Source organism: Sus scrofa, chromosome 6 (genome assembly GCF_054392235.1).
Source record: "Sus scrofa isolate SSC_HxYL_T2T_F1_AM1 chromosome 6, Sscrofa_HxYL_maternal_Yorkshire_Landrace_v2.0, whole genome shotgun sequence".
NCBI classification, from domain to species: Eukaryota; Metazoa; Chordata; class Mammalia; order Artiodactyla; family Suidae; genus Sus; species Sus scrofa.
In genome coordinates, this window is record NC_139388.1 from 2,451,724 (window position 1) to 2,470,960 (window position 19,237).

Here is a 19,237-nt window from a genome sequence, read left to right on the forward strand (position 1 = left end):
TGTTCATTTTGATGGCTGAGTAGTATTCTCCGGTGTATGTGTACCATATCTTCTTAACCCATTCATCTGTTGATAGATATTTAGGTTGTTGCCATGTCCGGGCTGTTGTGAAGAGTGCTGCAGGGAACATGCAGGTGCATGTGTCTTTTTGAATGAAAGTTTTGTGCAGATATGTGCCCAGGAGTGTGGTTGCTGAATCATATGGTAGTTCTATGTTTAGGTTCATGAGGTACCGCCATACTGTTTTCCATAGTGCTTGTACCAATGTACATTCTCACCAGTAGTGTAGGAGGGTTCCCTTTTTCCACACCCTCTCCAGCATTTGTTATTTGTAGGTTCTCATATTTTCTTGTCATTGGCTTCATTGATTTTTTTCTGCTCTATTCTTTACACATTTAAAAAGGTTATTTCTGTTTCCTTCTTTTCACTTTGGCTTTAATTTGCCTTTTCTAGCTTCTTAAGTTGGAAACAGAGAGCACTCATTTTAATACTTCTTTTCTGATAGAAGCATTGAAAGCTCTGCATTTTCCTCTGTGCACTGCTTTTGCTGCATCCCATAAATTTTGATGTGTTCTATTATCATTCAGATTAAAATAATCTAATTTGCTTACAGATGTCTTTTTTGACTCATAGGTTACAGTATTTAGAAGCATGCTGTTTAAAGTACCAGTGTTTGGCGATTTCCCAAACAGCTTTTTGTTGCAAAGAGCACTTCATAGAACTTCAGTCCTTTAAATTTTTGAGATTTGTACTGTGGCTGAACATGTCATCATCTATGCGGGCCTGTGCTCTGTATGTTTGGGAGGAGTGTGCAGCCTCTAGTTGTTAGGAATGGTGTTACTGGTTCAGGTTGGTTGATAAAGTTCACGGCTCTCGTGTCCTTACTGCCTTTTTCCGAGAGTCTCCTGAGGTTCACTTGATGTTCAGTCAGTACAGCCACCCAGGATTTCTCAGGATTAACGTTTAAATGAGGTAGCTTTTTATCCTTTTACTCTAAACTCATTCTATGAGGCCACCATCACCCTGATACCAAAACCAGACAAAATACCATATAAAAAGAAAATTATAGGCCACTGTCACTGATGAACACAGATGCAAAAATCCTCAAGAGAACACTGCCAAACCGAATCCAACGATACATGAAAAGGATTGTATGCCATGATCAAGTGGAATTTATCCTGGGTGCAAGGGTCCGTCAGTATCTGCAGCGCGCTCAGTGGGATCCACCCCATTACCAGAGCGAGGAATCAAACCACACGATCCTCTCAATAGATGCAGAAAAAGCTTTTGACAAAATCCAGCACCCGTTTCTGATAAGAAAACCTCCAGAAAGTGGGCACAGAGGGAACCTACCTCAGCGTAATAAAAGCCATTGATGACAAACCCACAGCTAATGTCCTTAGAGTTAAAGTGCATTTCTTGAGTCTCGAGGGCATTAGCCTGCTGTGGGCACCCTTGCCTGGCAAAGCAATAAAGCTATTTTTTTTCTCCTTCACCTCCCCAAATAAAGTACATTTCCTATAAACAGCACCATAGTTTGGTCTTGTTTTTTTATTCATTCTGACAGTGTTTGTGTTTTAATTGGTGCATTTATCCATTACATTTAATGTGATTATTGATATGGCTGTCAGTAATACTTGTTGGTTTTTGTTCGTTTTTGCTTTTTAGGGCCACATCCACGGCACATGGAGGTTCCCAGGCTAGGGGTCGAATCGGAGCTGTAGCCGCCAGCCTACACCACAGCCACAGCAACCCAGGATCCAGAGCCGTGTCTGTGACCTACCACAGCTCACAGCAAGGCCGCGTCCTTAACTCACTGAGCAAGGCCAGGGCTCGAACCCGCAACCTCATGGTTCCCAGTTGGATTCATTTCCACTGCGCCACGACGAGAACTTCTGTCCGTAATGGTTTTGATCTTGCTGTTTGTCCATCTATTCTATATTTCCTTTTCTCTTTTTCCTGCCTTCTTTGGGGTGGATAGTGTTTTAAAAATCTCTGTTGATTCATTAGCAATCCTTTTTTAAGTGGTTGCTCTAGGGTTTGAAGTGTGTGTTTTTAACTTAGGACAGACTGTCTTCAAATGATCTGATGCTGCTTCTCATCGATGCTTAGAGCCTTATAAATAAACATCCACGTGTCCTTCCCTGCTTTGTGTCATATATCTTCTTTCTGTACGGATTAGAAGCCCCACTCTACCATGTGAGTGTTTTTGCTTTAGACAGTTATTCTTTATATACATTTTTACGTGAGAGAAAAATAGCTCATTTTTCGTTCCCTTACGTGGGTCTGTTGTCGTGTGGTGATGCTTTCCTTCGACCTGAAACTTCACTTACCGCTTCACCAAGTGCAGGCGTGTTGGTAGCAGTTTTTTCCGAAGGTAAGACGTCTTTGTTTTACAGGATATTCATGCTAGATGTAGAATTCTAGGTGGACACCTGTTTTAACACTCCCAAGATACTCTGTTTTCTTCTTCTTTTTTTTTTTTTTTTTTTTTCCTCTTTTGTCTTTTGTCTTTTCAGGGCTGTACCCTTGGCATATGGAGGTTCCCAGACTAGGGGTCGAGTTGGAACTGTTGCTGTCAGCCTACACCACAGCCACAGTAACCCCAAATCCGAGCCAGTCTGCGACCTACACCACAGCTCACGGCCACACTGTATCCTTAACCCACTGAGTGAGGCCAGGGATCCAGCCCACAACCTCATTGTTCCCGGTCAGATTCATTTCCGCTGCGCCACGACGGGAATTCCAAGATACCCTGTCTTCTGAGTGACATTGTTCCCGCAGCAGCTCAGTGTTGGTCGTTGTTTGTTTGTTGTGCCCGTGGCACACAGCAGCCTGACGTGGGATCTCAGTTCCCAGATCAGGAATTGAACCCAGGCCGTCAAGGTGAGAGGGGCACGTCCTAACCACTAGGCGCCAGCAACTCCCGTCAGTGGTTGTTCTTACCTTAATTCTCCTGTATTCATTGCGTCATTCCCCCCAAGACTTCAAGATTTTCTCTTTGGAGTTTCAGCAATTTGATTTTGATACACTTTTGCAGTTTTTCTGAGAGTCCAGTACATGTGTGTTAGGCTGTTTACTATTATTCAACAGGACGACGAGTCTCCTTTCTCTCCACCGCCCCTCCCCCCCTTTTTTGGCTGCCCTGGGGCATGTGGAGTTCCTGGGCCACGGGTCAAATTTGAGCTGGAGTTGGGACCTACGTCACAGCTGCTGCAACACTGGATCCTTAAGCTGCTGCACTAGGTCAGGTATCGAACCCTTGTCCCTGCTGCTGCAGAAACACTGTCAGTGCCTTTGCACCACAGCAGGAGCTGAAACATAGGGTGTTTTCAGCTCTAGAGGTGGTTCGGTTCTGGATTTGTTTCCATGTCTGTTTACTCTGATCTTGTTTTCTTTTAAATCTTTGGACAGATTGATGGCTTTCCAAATCTCTGTCTTCTGATTCTCTTGTCTGTTATTTCTTTTTCTTGCTGTCTTTGTTTTTTTGCTTTTGAGGGCCACACCCAAGGCATATGGAAGTTCCCAGGCTAGGGTTCAAATCAGAGCTACAGCTGCTCGACTACATCACAGCCAGAGCAACATGGGATCCAGAGCCGCATCTGCAACCGACACCACAGCTCACGGCAATGCCAGATCCTTAACCCCCTGAGCAAGGCCAGGGATTGAACCCACATCCTCATGGATACTAGTCGGATTTGTTTCTGCTGTTCCATGGTGGGAACTCCCCTCATCTGTTCTTTCTGGGTCTTATTTTATTGACTGACATTTCTCATCATGGGTCCCATGTCTCCACAAGGACCGTGTGGTTAGATGCTGGACTCTGTGATGCAAACGCAGACCTTGGGGAAACCGAGGCAGCCCCATAGCTGAGGTGCAGCCCTGGACCCCGGAGCAGCTTTGTTTCTTCAGACCCTCCCATGTCTTCTTATTGACAGCGTTCCCACTGGAACCTTCGCAGCCTTCCTGTGTCAGGTTGCCGTCATTCTGATGCCTGGTCCACAGGCGGACGGTGTCTTCCGTCTGTGTCACATCAGCCAAGTGCGTGGTGTTAGGGCTGTGCAGACACCTCCCGCCCCGAGCGGGACTCATTCGGACTCATTCGGCAGAGTGCTGCTGAGGTGCCGCCTGATTCGTTGTCTTCTATCAGTGCACCGTGAGCTTTGTTCTGGGCGGTGGCTGAGTCCGGTGCAGGCCCTCGGGACCGCCTGGAGCCGTGCTCTAGGGTGGTTTTGCCCTCCGCGTGGCCTCTCTGGGGCCCCGGGGGATGCCCCGGGTGTTCACGGACTCCTTCCACTCTGGTCGGAGCTTGTCCGTCTCCAGTGCTGTGTGAGCTCAGGTGGTTTTCAGGCTTTCTGCCTGACAGCTGTGGTGCCCACCCTGTGCCCGCCTCCGGGGGCTATCCTGCACGCATGCAACTTGTGTTGACAGGCTCCGGGGGACCCCACCCGGACTTCCAGGGTGCTCTGCCCTGTGCCTTCAGCTGCCCCAGCATCCCTGAGCTCTGGCTTCTGCCTCCTCGGCTCTGCAGCTGCAGAGCCCGCCTGCAGGGTCAGAGGGCTGACCTCGCTCACAGTCCTGCATGACCTGGGGTCTGGCTGTCCTAGTTTCTGTCTGGCTTCCTCCTTGTGTCCAGTGGGAGGGCTCAGCCTGGTGGGACCTGGAGGCCGCATGCTGCTCTCTTCAGGTGGGAGCTGCTCTGGAGTAGCCCCTGGCCTTTGCATGGTGCTGGTGGCCCTTGGGGAGGAGGTGTGCGCAGAGCCCTCAACGTACGGACCCCTGAGCCGCCTCTGTGGTGCCCCAGAGTCTGACTGTGGGGCCACGTGGAAGACAGGCTTGGTCACGGTTCTTTGGCTTGCCTGGAGTTTGACTTGATTTTTAAGAGCGGCTTTACAAACTGATGTGATAAATATTCACTGTGAAAATAAAAGGATAAAGGTCCTTTGGCTGTTCCTCCAGAGCTGCTAATGTATGATTTGCGCATCTTTTCTCTACACATGCTCCAAATCTCTGTGCTTCTGTGTTTCGTATCAGCTGGATTATAGATACTTAGCTTCACACATGTGTATGTATACACGTGTGTGCGTGTATGTGTGTGTGTTTCCGCATTTTTCTCTGCTGTGCTCCCCAGTTGATGCGTTACTTGTCGTGTTACCCAGGGCATTGAATTGCCTTCTGCAGTGTGATATTTCAGAACTCTGTTGGGTCTTCCTGTTGTGGGCTCCGAGGGTTGAGATCCCGACTAGTATCCATGAAGATGTGGGTTCCATTCCTAGCTTCAGTCGGTGGGTTAAGGATCTGGCCTTACCACAGGCTGCGGCAGACAGAGGTCGCAGATGCAGCTTGGATCTGGCATGGCTGTGGCTGCGGTGTAGGCCGGCAGCTGTAGCTCTGATTCTACCCGGGAACCTCCGTACGCCGTGAGTGCAGCCCTCAAAAGGAAAAAGAAAGAAAGAGAGAACTCTGTTGTATTGCGTAGCTTACAAGTACAGCCTAACTTCATTGCATCCAAAAATTGTGTTCGTTTGGGCCTGAGCTCATTCTCACGTCTGGTTCAAAGGCTTGAAATGTTTCTTTTTTTTTTTTTTTTTTGTCTTTTTTTTTGTTGTTGTTGTTCCTATTTCTTGTGCCGCTCCCGCGGCATATGGAGGTTCCCAGGCCAGGGGTTGAATCGGAGCTGTAGCCACCGGCCTACGCCAGAGCCACAGCAACGCAGGATCCGAGCCGCATCTGCAACCTACACCACAGCTCATGGCAACGCTGGATCGTTAACCCACTGAGCAAGGGCAGGGGTCAAACCCGCAACCTCATAGTTCCTAGTCGGATTCGTTAACCACTGCGCCACGACGGGAACTCCTGAAATGTTTCTTTATAGTTGCTGGGCCTGAGAGTGGTAGGAAGCGGGCTGGTCTCTTGGTGGGAGAGGGGATGCACAGAACTGAGTGGGGGTGGGGTGCCTGTCCCTCAGTGCCTCCAGGACCCCCGCTTGGGGCAGGAGCCGATGGAGCCGCGGTGCTGCAGCATTAATGCAGTGAAGGACCCTCGGTGCACCTCCAGGGTGCTCGGAGGGTGCCCAGGGGCAGGCCCCCTGGGAACCAGCCCCTGACGCCCGGGGGGCACCTGCGTGTGGAGGTTCGCGAGGGCGGGAGGCCTGGGAGCGCCTGGGGCCCGGCAGCCCCTGACCAGTTCACCTGCTGCCATGGGCCTGGCTTCCGAGCCCCTGGCCAGGAGGTCCCTCGGCTCACCCCCACTTGGTGTGGAGGACGTGCCCGGTCACCTGCTTTGCTGCCTGGGCCCCTGGGTGGCACGCCCAGGGCAGGCCGGCCCGCACCTGCTCCCTCCTGTTATTCACTGAGTGGGCAGTACCTGCCGGCCTACGCCACAGCCACAGCAACTCAGGACCTGAGCCGTGTCTTTGACCTGCACCACAGCTCATGGCAACGCCGGATCCTTAATCCACTGAGCCAGGCCAGGGATCGAATGCACACCCTTATGGATATTAGTCGGGTTTGTTACTGCTGAGGCATAACACAGACTCCCTGGAAGCCCTCATTTCTCTGCTGTCTGTCCCCTCTGACATGCGGTTCACAGGTCAGCTACCCATAAAACCAGTCCAGTTGGGACTGTCTCCAGGTGCTGGGGTGTCATCAAATGAGTGGGCTCTGTCGGCCACTGGCCAGTGTGGGCTTTGTGGCTGTCAGCCCAGGACGTTCTGTATGGTTCCCTTGTGGCCTGTGAGTCCTGGGCCTTCAGCAGAACCACAGGGGACAGGCTGCACGAAGGACTGGACAGGGCGGCCTTGGAGCACGAGGTTGGGGCCTGGCTCCCGAGTGTTCTGGGAAGGGGCTCCGTGGTACCTGTGTGCCTTTTAGGCTCCGCTCAGGTGCTCGTTGGGCAGGAGACATTTGCTGCTTCGACAGACAGTCCAACCCCAAGCTGAAAAGCCCCTGCCGGACTGGATAGCCTGCACATTGCCTTTAAAGTCTCCAAATCTGTATTGCTGGTATCTGCCTCCATGAAGGTTTTTTATGTGAGATGGCATTCGCTCTTCACGGTCTGAAATCCGTTCTCGCACATGATGTTTCCTTCCCAGGAAGGCTCTCTGGGGGAGACGTGGCAGGTGACCCCAGCGTCGAGGCTGGGACTTGGGCCTCGCCTCACGCGGATGGAGCGCGCAGCAGGTGATGGAGAACGAGGCTGCGTGGTCCCGCAGGGAACGGGGCAGTCGTGTGTGTGCACTCGTATCTCGGACAGCAGCGTGCATTCTGGAGTGTCGAGGCTTCTCGCCTCATTTTCGTGGAGTTAGGGACCTTGGGAATGTGGGGTGTAGTTCTGGTTCTGCTTGTGGGGTGCGAGCCCTGGAGCTCCGTCCGCAGTCCCTGCCCCACCCCACTCTCAACTGGCGTGTTAGTTCATGAGATGTCCCCTGGACCGTTTGTTCTGCGGGTGTTTGGACGGTCTGCTGAACCCCTGAGGCTTCGGAATATGCTCTGGGTCAGGAAGGTTCCATATCGCCAGGTGCTTGATCAGCGTGGCTTACCTGCTGGTCTTTGCTCCTGTGCCAACTAGTTCATGGTGGCGAGAGCTTCTGCAGCGTGTGGCCCAGAGAGCTTTGTTTTCACTGCTTTCGTTGGCCTTTATTGTTAGGCTTAAATTTTTAAAGTAAAAAAATGTTAAAAAGGAGTTCCCCTTATAGCTTAGTGGTTAATGAATCCGACTAGGAACCATGAGGCTACGGGTTCGATCCCTGGCCCCGCTCAGTGGGTTAAGGATCTGGCGGTGCCGTGAGCTGTGGTGTAGGTCACAGACGCGGCTCGAATTCCGTGTGGCTGTGGCTTAGGCCGGTGGCTACAGCTCCGATTCGACCTCTAGACTGGGAACCTCCATATGCCGCAGGTGTGGCCCAAGAAATGGCAAAAAAGACCAAAAAAAAAAAAAGTTAAATGGACGTTGCATATCATACGCGTTTTTAGGTGTTTAGTGTCCAATAGGGAGGGATCGACAAGTACGTGTTCTGTGTAGTGAGAAGAAAACCCTGTTAGTTTGCCTTGTAACTAGTGTTTACTTTGAGTGTAACTGTACCTTTTTTTTTTTTTTTTTTTTTGGTCTTTTTAGGGCCGAACCCACAGCGTAGGGAGGTTCCCAGGGGAGGGATTTAATCGGAGCTGCTGCCACCGGTCTACGCTACAGCCACGGCAACGCCAGGGCTCGAACCCACAACCTCATGGTTCCTAGTCAGATTCGTTTCCACTGTGCCACAACGGGAGCTCCTCACTGTACATTTTAACAGGTGTCAGTGGACTTGGGGCTGAGAGAGAAGTGGGTGTTAATTTTTGAGCCCAGGAATGCATGCCCGGTGATTAGATTTTTGGCCGAGGGTTTGCTTTGCTGTATGAGAAATTGTCTGGAATTTCCCACTCAGAGGCAGGAGAAGACAGTGGCCGAGTGGGCGCTGCTGACCCAGACGTGGTCGGCGCAGCTGCTGGTCCCCACGCGGCTGCGCGCCGTGCCCTGACCTGTCCCTGTCCTCTTACAGGCTGTGGCGGTGCCCCAGGGCGGCGGACAGCTCTGGATCTTCGGCGGGGAGTTTGCCTCTCCTGATGGAGAGCAGTTCTACCACTACAGGGACCTCTGGGTCCTTCACTTGGCCACCAAGACCTGGGAACAAGTCAGGTAAGGCCCCGGTGACAAGCCCCCCCCCAGGCTTGCTCCTGACCCATGACTCGTGCCAGCACCCGGAGTTCACGCGACGGGGTCGCCTCTTGCGGGATCATTCCAGAGCTCCCTCCGGGAAGACCCTGCTTGGAGCAGCCCGGCCGGGCACCTGCTGCTGGACACCTGGCTTCGAGGAAGGCGTGCCAGGGTCCCTGGGACCCGCGCCCCTCTGCCGTCAGCTTCTGCGTTTACCGGGTTTGAGGGCACTTCTTTCCCCCGCACCTCATTGTCCCTCAGAGGTGGCTCTGGCCTGGGGCTTGCTGGCGGTGGAGCATGGTGTCCCCAGAGGGCGTGTCCGCCTGGCCTGCCTGACGCAGCAGCAGTGCAGCTGGAGCGAGGAAGGCCGCGGGGGCCTCCACGCTGCTTTTCTGTAAACCAGCTCTGCCGTTACTGTGCCTTTTTTTTTAATTAGACAAACACAGTTGATTTACAGAGTGTGCTGTGCCAGTCTTCGCGGTCTCACTGTGCTTGATTGCTGCTTCTGTGGGTGACCTGGCCCTGTGGTTGTTGCACTGGCCACTGCACGTCCATGCCGCTGTCTCGGCGGTCGGAGCTGCGGGCCTGACTCGCGAGAGTGTATCCGTGTGTGAATTACGTACACGAAGAAACCTAGTAGCCTGGCGGGTGGAAGGTGGAGTGAGCGGCTTTCTCCTCCCGGGGTGGGCAGGCCCAGGGGCCGGGCACCTTCCCTGCCATTAAAGCAGCCACCAGTGTCCCCGCCATGGCGAGAGACGGTTGTGTGATGGAGTGAGTGAGTAGTGGTGCCCACCAGTGGTCGGGTCCCAGGACGGGGACCCCCAGGGAGCGTTGCTCTGTGGGGAGGTCCCTGGTTGTGTGACTCTCTGGCTGTGAGGCCTGGAGTGGTTGACAGCAGCCAGGCACTCACGGGCGAGGGGAAGTTGCCCAGGGCCTCCTGGGCAGGCCCTGGACAGATGCTGGTGAGGGCGCAGGGCGACAGTGAGCCCCAGGCGCTCCCAGTGCCGCCTGCACCCCTTCTCTGATGTGCTCTGGTACCTTGGGAGGCGTGGCGGTAAAGGAATTACTTTCGCAGTAAACGTCGATTTCGTTGTGTGTGTGTTGAAACCTGGTCAGCTTCTCCTTCAGCTGAAAGAGAGTGTGCTCTGTCGTATTCTGGCTTTGCTTCAGTTACGCTTTTCAAGACCCAGCTGTTTCTTATTTGTTTACTTCATGAGAATCAGTTGGTATCTTCACTGCTTTTTTTTTTTTTTTTTTTTTGCTTTTTAGGGCCTCCCCCGCAGCATATAGAGGTTCCCAGGCTAGGGGTCTCATCGGAGCTATTGCTGCTGGTCTACACCACAGCCACAGCAACCCCAGATCCGAGCTGCGTCTGTGACCCACACCACAGCTCATGGCAATGCCAGATCCTTAACCCACTGAGCGAGACCAGGGATTGAACCCACAACCTCAGGGTTCCTAGTCGGATTCGTTAACCACTGAGCCATGACGGGAACTCGTGCACTTTTTCTGTGTTTTTTTTTTGTGTGTGTGTGTCTCTGTGGGGCCACACCCACGGCATATTGAGGTTCCTAGGTGAGGGGTTGATGCAGAGCTATAGCCGCTGGCCTACACCACAGCCACAGCAATGAAGGATCTGAGCTGAGTCTTCTACTGATACCGCAGATCATGGCAATGCCAGATCCTTAACCCACTGAGTGAGGCCAGGGATCGAACCTGTGTCCTCATGGATGCTAATCAGATTCGTTAACCATTGAGCCACAACAGGAACTCCTTTTTGCTGCATTTTATCAGCTTTGGGAATGTTTGCCTATAGCGTGTGGGTGAGGGACCGTGGACGGCCCTGGGAAGGAGCTGCTCTGGCGGGGCCCCAGGTTGCCAGCAGCCACTTTTGGGCTGTTTTGTGACACAAGCTCCTTCCAGGCCTTTCCAGCACTGTGGTGGTTTTGTGGGTTTTCCCGAGGAAGCAGGGAAGCCCCGGGAGCTTCACCTGGGTCTCTTGGGGACTGTCCTTTGCTGAGCTGGAGGTGGCCTGTGCCTCCCAGCCCCGCCTCAGGGCACGATGTGCTGTGTCCCGGTGCTCTGGGCTCGGTTACCTGTGCACGGCCTTCAAGGCCTCTGTCCGCAGTCAGAAGTTGTCCCTGAGAAACAGGTCTCAGTGCCTCTTTGCTTATTGGGGTTAAGGTGGCCGAGTTCTCTCCAGGGTGCATTGTGGCCCCTGGTGAAAGTGCTGGCACAGGATCGAGGCGGCTTTCTTAACCTCTCTCTGGTGCAGAGAGAGCGGTACAGCGGGAGAAGGGCTTCGTCTTATTTTTTGAGCCTGCCTTCCAGGAGGCCATCTGGTTCTTGGTGGCTGAGAAGAGCAGAGGGCCAAGCTGCGTGGAGCTCTTCCCTGCAGTGACCAGGGCGTGGCGGTGCATTTCCCCCGGGCCCAGGGTCCCTGGGGGGCTGGGAGTTGGGGCCGAGGCCTGTCCCCAGCTTCACCTCTTACTCTCTTTGCCAGGAGGTTGTAAACGACCAGCTAAATATCTGTGTTTCTGCTGCTCAGCGAAGTTCCGTTACTGCTGCTTTGTGGTGCTGAGACACCTCCCTTTTGAGGCCTGCTTCTTTTTTTCGTCTTTTTAGGGCCGCACCCATGGCGCATGCTAGTTCCAGGCTAGGGGTTGAATCAGAGCTGCAGCTGCTGGCCTACACCACAGCCACAGCAACACAGGATCCGAGCTGTGTCTGCAACCCACACCACAGCTTATGGCAACACTGGATCTTTAATCCACTGAGCAGTGCCAGGGATCAAACCCGTGTCCTCATGGATGCTAGTCGGGTACTTTACTGCTGAGCCACGATGGAAGCTCCCAGCTTGTGTTGAAGGCCCCTAGTGGGTGCAGGAACTGAAACAGGGTGCGCATGAGACCCTGCGTGATGACTGCGTCCACTCCCCGGTCTTCGTTGGCTGGGCTCCAGCCCTCCCAAGATGCTCGGTGCCTCGGCCTCTGCACCACCGCAGCCCGCGCCCCACCCCACCCCACCCCACCCCACCCCGCAGCGTGCCCTCCCTGGCCCCTTCTCTTGCTGTGACAGTGGCTGCAGCCCACCACTGCAGCAGGCGCATCTCGGGGAACGTTGCCTGAGCACGTCATTGCACCAGAAGCCACGAGGGATTGGCTGCCTGACACGTGAGATACTAAGCTTTTTCTTTGAGGAATGATGCCACCAGGGAAGTGGGGACAGTGACAGGTTTTGGGCACACAGCTTTCTCACGTTGAGGAGAGAGACTCTGTGTAGGGGAGTCAGTAGCAAGCGGCCAGCCTGAGCCGGCCAGCCTGACCGAGGTCCCAGGTCGGGGTTCTCCCTGGGCCCTGGGCACCGTGTTCACACCTGCTGCGGGTGTGCAGTGACCCCCTTCTTGTTGGGGTGGCGCTTACCTGTTCTCGGGGTCCAGCCCCGCTTCCCAGTGGAGCACATGGTACCGCCGTGGCTGCCCTGTGGGGCGAGTGGCTTTCTGGCCGTGTCTGCCTGGCCGAAGGGGCTCCTTGAAGCGCTTTGGCGGGTCGGTGCCGGGCTGGCCGGGAGAGCCGTCCGCCTGGGGAGCAGGCTCAGGGCCAGCAGCACACGGCGGTTCGTGTCTCTCACGCCTGGAGTGGCACCTGGGCAGCTGGGTCACGCGTTCTTGCCCCCTCGCTCCAGACAGCAAGTCTGGTCCAGAGCTGTTGAGAATGGGGCTGAGGAAATGGGCTTTTTACACCCCTCCCCCCTCATGACCTTGATCCAGGGGCCCCGGATCGCAGCCGGAGGCCTCGCTGCGGGGCTTGTGCTCATTTGGAGCGCTGTTCAGTCGTGTGGAAGCACTGCTGCCTTTCAGAGGTCAGACAGCGCGGGGGAAACGCCCCTTAGATCCTTAGCAGTTAAAGTGGTGTGGGTATTGCTTTTGTAATTTACTGCTTATTCCAGCATGAAAGCCTCACCCCACTGTCGTTGGCAGGGCCGTGCAGGCTTAATGACATGGCCCAGCGTAGCCGCCGAGAAGCGCAGGCAGACTAATTACTGCAGTCGGTCTATTGATCCCGGGGCTGGGTCACAGCGCGTGGGCTTCTGACTTGGAGCTGGGGCCGTGGCTGGCCTTGGTTGTTAAGACGCTACGTCATGGCCACTGTTGGAACAGAGCAGCTGCTGGCCGTTTCTCCTCTGTGATTTTCCTTACTGACCTGGAAGAAAAAGGAAGGAGATGTAGCTAAAATAAAAGCAGATTTCTCCATTTCTGGGGGAGGCCACTGGGATCCATGTGGTGTGGGGCTTGAATCACAGGAAAAGTGCGGGAACAGGTCACGTGAACCCAGTGTCGTTTCCAGGATTCGGCCCGGCGGCACTCGGTGATTATTCCTCAAGAAAGGGTTTTTCACTGCCATGGGGGTGGTCTCACGGGCGGGGAGACTGGGGGGAAGGTGGTGAAGGCCAGCAGGGCCGAGCTCCATCAGGGCAGCCGGGTTAGTCCCCTCTCTGCCAGGAGGGTTTTTCTCATGGGAGGGCAGGGGGACTCCCTCTAGCTGTGACTTTTGATTTCCGCCACGAGTGGTTTTCCATGCTGATGATCTGATTTTGTTGGCGAAATTTCGGCTGCCTCTGCGCACCGATGACAAACAGAAACGCAGAGTTGAGGAAACGGAAAAAGTGGCTTGAATTGCCAGCAGAGAGGGGCTGGGGGTGTCCAGGGAGCAGGGCGTGCTCAGCTCGTGGACGTTTCCCGATGGGTGGGTGCTGAGGTCACTGGGCGGTGGTGTCATCAGCCTTCTGGTTCCGGCCAGTCTGGGGTCCACCTGCGGGTGGGCAGCATCCAGTGGACTTCTTGCACCTGCTGGGGCTTCGGCGCCTGCAAAACGGCTCCTAGGACGCGGCTCCGAATATCATCTGCCGTCTTGCAGGAGGACCTGAAGGTCCTGGGCTTCGCCGAACAGCTGGACTGTCGTTATTCCATCTTCCTTGACTGTTTTCCTTTTTCCCGCTTCTCTGACTAAATGGGTTCTTTGACTGCAGGTTTTCTGTAGATAAAAGGTCCCTCTGGGAGGGCCTCCCAGGGCCCTGCTCAGTTACAGTCTGAGCGAGCTTCCATGTGTGTGGAAACAGCAGCAGGAAGAGGCAGGGTCTGTCTGGAGTAGTTAGGACTGTTCTCCCGGGGTGAGAGGTCGGGCTGTGAAGGGGCACCCTGAGCAACCAGTGCCTGCGAGGGTCCTTGCTTCGCAGGAGTGTTGCACCGTGTGCTGTGGCGGTCGAAACGCAGGCTGAGTCCTGTGCACCCACGGGCCTTCTCCTACCCCTGGACGCTGAGTGACCTGAGCCTTGCGTGGGTCAGAGTGCCTTGGGCAGGTGGAACAGGGACCCCATTCCCCACAAGGTGCCGGGCGGGACTGAGCACCTTTGCAGCCAGAGGCCTGCCTCTCTGGGTGCTGCTCCCAGACCCCAAGGTTTCTGTAAAGGTGCGTTTCATAAAAGCACACTTGAATAAAGTGAAGTACCGTTATGAAAGTAAAACACAAGTAATAGTAAAATAGTCACGGTAGCTTGATGAATTCTACAAATTCGACTCTCTGCTCAGGTCTGAGAAGAGTACTGTCGGCATGCCAGAAGCCCCCTGCTCCCCACCGTGCTGCCTGGGCATTCTGTGCACACACAAGGTCTGCTGGGCATCAGCGTCGTGGCAGTGGACTGTGGGCACTCTGGCGCCTGGCTCTGCTGGGGAGTGTTGTTTCTGTGCATCCATCTGGGCTGCACCTGGGCTTGGCCCCCGCTTCTCTTACTGCTGTGCCCTATCTGTTGCACAGCAGCGTCACGGTGCTTTGACTTGGGGTGTGGGAACGTCTCAGGTCAGGTCACCGCAGGCTCTGTGTCTCAGGGCGAACACGTGTGCTGGGTCAGGTGTGTGTCTGTGGGGCGGGCGGGCTGGGGTGGGTGTATTTGCGCATGGCCCCAGCACCCACTGACTTGCACCCAGGACCTGGCCCCAGCTCTTCTGCCCAGGCCATGCATGGCCTTCTTTTGCTCCTTTGTCTTTTTGTTTTGTTTTGTTTTTTAAGGGCCACACATGCTGCATATGGAAAGTTCCTAGATTAGAGGTCCAATTGGAGCTACATCCACTGGCCTGCGCCACAGCCATGCAGCATCTGAGCCTCGTCTGAGACCTACACCACAGCTCATGGCAACACCGGATCCTTAACCCACTGAGCGAGGCCAGGGATCGAACCCGTGTCCTCATGGATGCTAGTCGGGTTTGTCACCGCTGAGCTCATAATGAGAAGTCCTCTTTCTTTGTTGACCTTCTCACGTTTCTGCCCCACGTTTGCATCACACGGACCCTTCGGCATCTTTGTTGTCTCCATAGATGCATGTTCTCTGTTCCAGCAGCGTTTCCTTGACGTCCTAACAGTTGGGAAATGAGAGGACAAGTCGAGCGTTACTGGTGCTAAGAGGACCTCAGCGTCTGTGTGAGCAGGGCCTCCTGCCTGCACGACGCACAGATGCGACGGGCTCTCCCAGAGGCTTGGAGAGTCTCTTCAAGCCTTTCTCCTTGGTGGGAGGTGCCTGCAGAATGCCCTGGTTTGAAAAAAAAAGAGAAGAAAATATTGGACTTGGCAGGGCAGATTCTGTGCACCGCAGGTGTCTTTACCTTGTAACACAGTCTCGCCTTCCCCAGCCGCATCTCCCCCAGGAGGTAGGGGCGGAGCTGGGTGCTCCCGTGTGGGTGGGAGGGCAGCTCCCCCAAAGGCAGGACTCGGCCAGCACCCACCTGCTCTGCCTCTCCGGGGACAGACCCCCTCCGGTGGTCATCTTACTGTGCAGACACGCTGCAAAAGGGGGTTTTCTTAAGAGTAAGAGTTAAAAGGAGGACCCCGCTGGTGGGCCGCCTGCATCCCGACGACTGCTGCTGATAGCCCGTGCAGTGCGCATATGTTCTCCACACTTACGAAGCCCCACATCGGGGTTTGAGCGGGGCTTGGAAAAGTGGGGCCGAATTCCAGGGATGCCCTGCTTCAACGGGGAGGTGCTCTTGCCTCCTGCACATGTTCCCGGCTGGGGCCGCGTGGGAGCCCTTCTCCGAGTGGGCGAGGGCCGTGGCCTTTACTCAGGGTGGGGCCTCCGGGCTGACCTCCCTGTCAGGCCGGCTGATGTGGCCTGAATCTCCGGGATGCCGAGAGGAATGGCTCCCGTGCTCGGGAGCGGTCTCGGGGACGGCGCGGCACTGCAGCGCCTCTGGTCAGGTGTAAACTGGAAAACAGTCTGCGAAGCCTGTGCCTACTGCGCGCCTAGCTCTCTACCCGGAGCCCACGCGCGGGCGTCTCTGTAATGTCAGCACAGCCGGCCCGGAGGGGCCTGGGTGGCAGCGTGCCCGGCGGGAGCGCTGCTCTGCACGTAACTGGGAGGCGCCGGCGCCTGAACCCCCAGAGCAGCACGCGTGGACTTTTGTGCCGCTTCTGGTCTGGCCGAGTGGGGCGCGTTAGTTTCTTAAGACTCCATATTTAGGAGTGACGGCAGTTGAGAAGTGCCTGTTGGAGATTCAAATATAAACAGGCTTTTTTGGGTGGCTTCATTTTTCTAAAGGAATATGTAGAGTCTTTTTATAGAAAAATTTTCCCTTTTTGGTGACAAAACACAGTGGTACTTGACTGCTGCCGCAGAAAGTTAATTGAGTCCTCCGTGCCTGGCTCACCGGAGGATGGAGCACCCGTCAGGCTCGTGGGCAGGAGGCCCTGACCTGGCTGCTCGGCTCCGGGGAGGCATCTAGAGATGCCTGGCTGGCGCTTTCTGGAGGTCGCTGGGCCTTCCAGGGTCATGGTTACCAGACTGACCCTGGAGCGCTCGGGCTCTCCCACCTGCCTTTTTTTGAAGTAGAGTTGGAAGCATAACTACTAGTATTTGAAAGAAAACCTGCTCCCAGGTTGTGCTGGCAAAGAAACGGTAAATCAGAATGTTTCTCCAGAGGGGAGTTTGCTGTCTGCCCGACTCGGGGCTGTGGTCATTCAGCTCTCCGGGTGCAGCTGAGCAGAGGGGCGCGTCCCCGGCTCCCAGCCCAGCCCCGCCCCAGGGGGTGACGTCGTGCCCGCTGCTTCATCCCGTGGGCGGGGCCTGCCCCAGGACAGCGCTGCTCCCACAGGAGGGTGCCCAGGCGGGGTCGGTGCCCAGCAGCGGCATGACCCTGCAGCGGTGGTGTCATGGCGTGGCCCAGGCTGTCCTTCTGAGCCCTGTCCATCTGGTATTTTTATCATGAATTTGGGTAAGAAAACACGCTTCCTAGATTTGAGTGTGATACAAAGCTAGTCATTAGGAATGAAAGCAGACGAATTGCTTGGCAAATTTGGCATCCAAAATAATCTTCATGGGCCGAATCTAGCAAGGTGAAATGGATGTGGGGTAAGTTTTCCTTGGAGGTTGTGTATAAATGTACCACTAAAAAGCTGCCCCTGGGGAGTTTCCGCTGTGGCGCAGTGGGCTAATGATCTGGCTTGTCTCTGTGGAGGTGCCAGCCCTGTGCGGGTGCAGTGGGCTGAGGATCTGGTGGTCTTGCTGCAGCTGTGGTCTGGGTCACAGCTCTGGCTCAGATTCAGTCCCGGGCCGGGGACTTCCATATGCCACGGGGCCAAAGAAGAAAAGAAAAGAAAAACAGAAGACAGTGTTGCCCTTGGTAGCAGACGAGGAGGAGTTAGTGAGTTGCAGGCGTGGTGGTGGGGTCCGCTTAAGGCGAGGCTGCCCCAGGCTGATGCTGCAAGAGGCACTTAGCTGGGTGTAGCCTTCAGGAGCGGGGCCGGTGATTTTGGCTGACTCTCCATGGCTGAGTCCGCTGGTTGGAATGACACATTGAGAGGGAGGTTGCTGAGCCGGGGGCGTTCAGGGAGAGACTGGGATGGTTGAGCGTTTGAGGGACGGTGAGAAGGGGCTGTGTCCTGGCGTGGAGTAAGAGAGGCCCTGGGGTCCTCTCCCAGGCGATGAGACCCGAGGTGGGCCAGCGGGGAGACGCTGATCGGGCAGCTTGAGCTTTTCTCTTTTTTTTTTTTTTTTTTTTTGTCTTTTGTCTTTTTTGTTGTTGTTTTGTTGTTGTTGTTGTTGCTATTTCTTGGGCCGCTCCCGCGGCATATGGAGGTTCCCAGGCTAGGGGTTGAATTGGAGCTGTAGCCACCGGCCTACGCCAGAGCCACAGCAACTCAGGATCCGAGCCGCGTCTGCAACCTACACCACAGTTCACGGCAACGCCAGATCGTTAACCCACTGAGCAAGGGCAGGGACCGAACCCGAAACCTCATGGTTCCTAGTCGGATTCGTTAACCACTGCGCCACGACGGGAACTCCGCTTTTCTTTCATTTTGAGATTCTGTGTTGTGTTTTTTAGGGTCCCTGCTTTGGGGGAGGCTTGGTGGAATGCATAAGCGCCTTCCCTACAGACCGTGCAGAACTGGGTGGCTCGGCTGGAAGCATTCTCTGCAGCCTGGAGGTGTTGCCTTTGTGGGGAGCTGGCCATCGCGGTTGGGTCGTGGTAGGAGAGCCAGGCTGAGATGGCACCACCTCCAAACAAGGCGAGCAGAGGTGCCTGGCCCGTGTGTCTGAGTGGCCGCGCTGGCCGTTTTTAAGACCAGTTGTCTGCCTCCTTGCTATTGGGTTTTAGGAGTTGTTTGTGTATTTTGGATGAAAATCGTTTATCCAGAAGTGTTTCTCCCAGACGGTGAGTTCTCATTCCCTTGACACTGTCTTGCAGAGCAGAAGCCTTACATTTCAGTCGAGTCCAGCTTATCTGTCAGTTACCTCACATGCCGGCCTCTGATCCATCTTGAGTCCTTTGCTGTGGGAGGGGTCAGGTCTGTGTCCAGGTTCGTGCTTTTGCCTGTGCATGTCCAGTTGTTCCGGCACCGTTGGTTGGGGAGCCTGTCTTTGCTCCACCGTGTTGCCTTTGCTCTTCTGTCAAAGATGAGCTGACTGTCCTTGGGGATTATCTGTTTTGGGGCCCTCTGCTTTGTTCCATTGGTCTGTTGTCTGTGCTTTAACCAGCAGCACAGTGTCTTGATGATTCTAGCTTTTTCGTAAGCCTTGAAGTCAGGTAGCCTCGGTCCTCCAACTCCGTCTTCACCGCCGGGTTGGCTCTCCTGGGTCCTCTGGCTCTATATAAACTGTAGAATTGGTGTGTTGGTATCCGTGAAATAATTGGCTGGACTTTTGGTTCAGGCAGTGCTTAATCTGTAGGTCTGTTGGGAAGTACTGACATCTTGACGATAGTATTCTTTCGGATGAAACGTCCCTCCGTTGATGCAGTATTTCAATTTCGTCCATCCGAATTTTGTAGTTTCCCCATATAGATTTTGCACATATTTTATTGGGTTTATACCTAGTTACTTAACCCTGGTGTGCAAATGTAAGTGGTTCTGCTTTAACCTCACATTTCACCTGTCCGTCGGGGGCTTGTCGGGAAGCCCTTGACTTTGGTTGGACTTTGCCTGCAGCCTTGCTACGAATGTTTACCAGTCCAGAAGTTTTCCTGGTGATTCTTAGATTTTTTGTCTTTCTTCCTTTAAGT

At 54.6% G+C, this 19,237-nt stretch overlaps 1 protein-coding gene and 1 long non-coding RNA gene across 2 annotated transcripts in view; one reads left to right on the top strand and one right to left on the bottom strand.

Moving 5' to 3' along the window:
• The window catches only part of LOC146402146 (uncharacterized), a 345,416-nt gene that overhangs the window by 23,086 nt on the left and 303,093 nt on the right, over window positions 1–19,237 (bottom strand). The window lies entirely within an intron of this gene.
• Window positions 1–19,237, top strand: part of KLHDC4 (kelch domain containing 4) — a gene marked incomplete at its 5' end in the record, with an annotated part of 45,291 nt that overhangs the window by 9,524 nt on the left and 16,530 nt on the right. Inside the window, 1 exon segment of the mRNA NM_001243840.1 lies at window positions 8,537–8,673. Coding sequence (NP_001230769.1) covers window positions 8,537–8,673 — 137 coding nt within the window.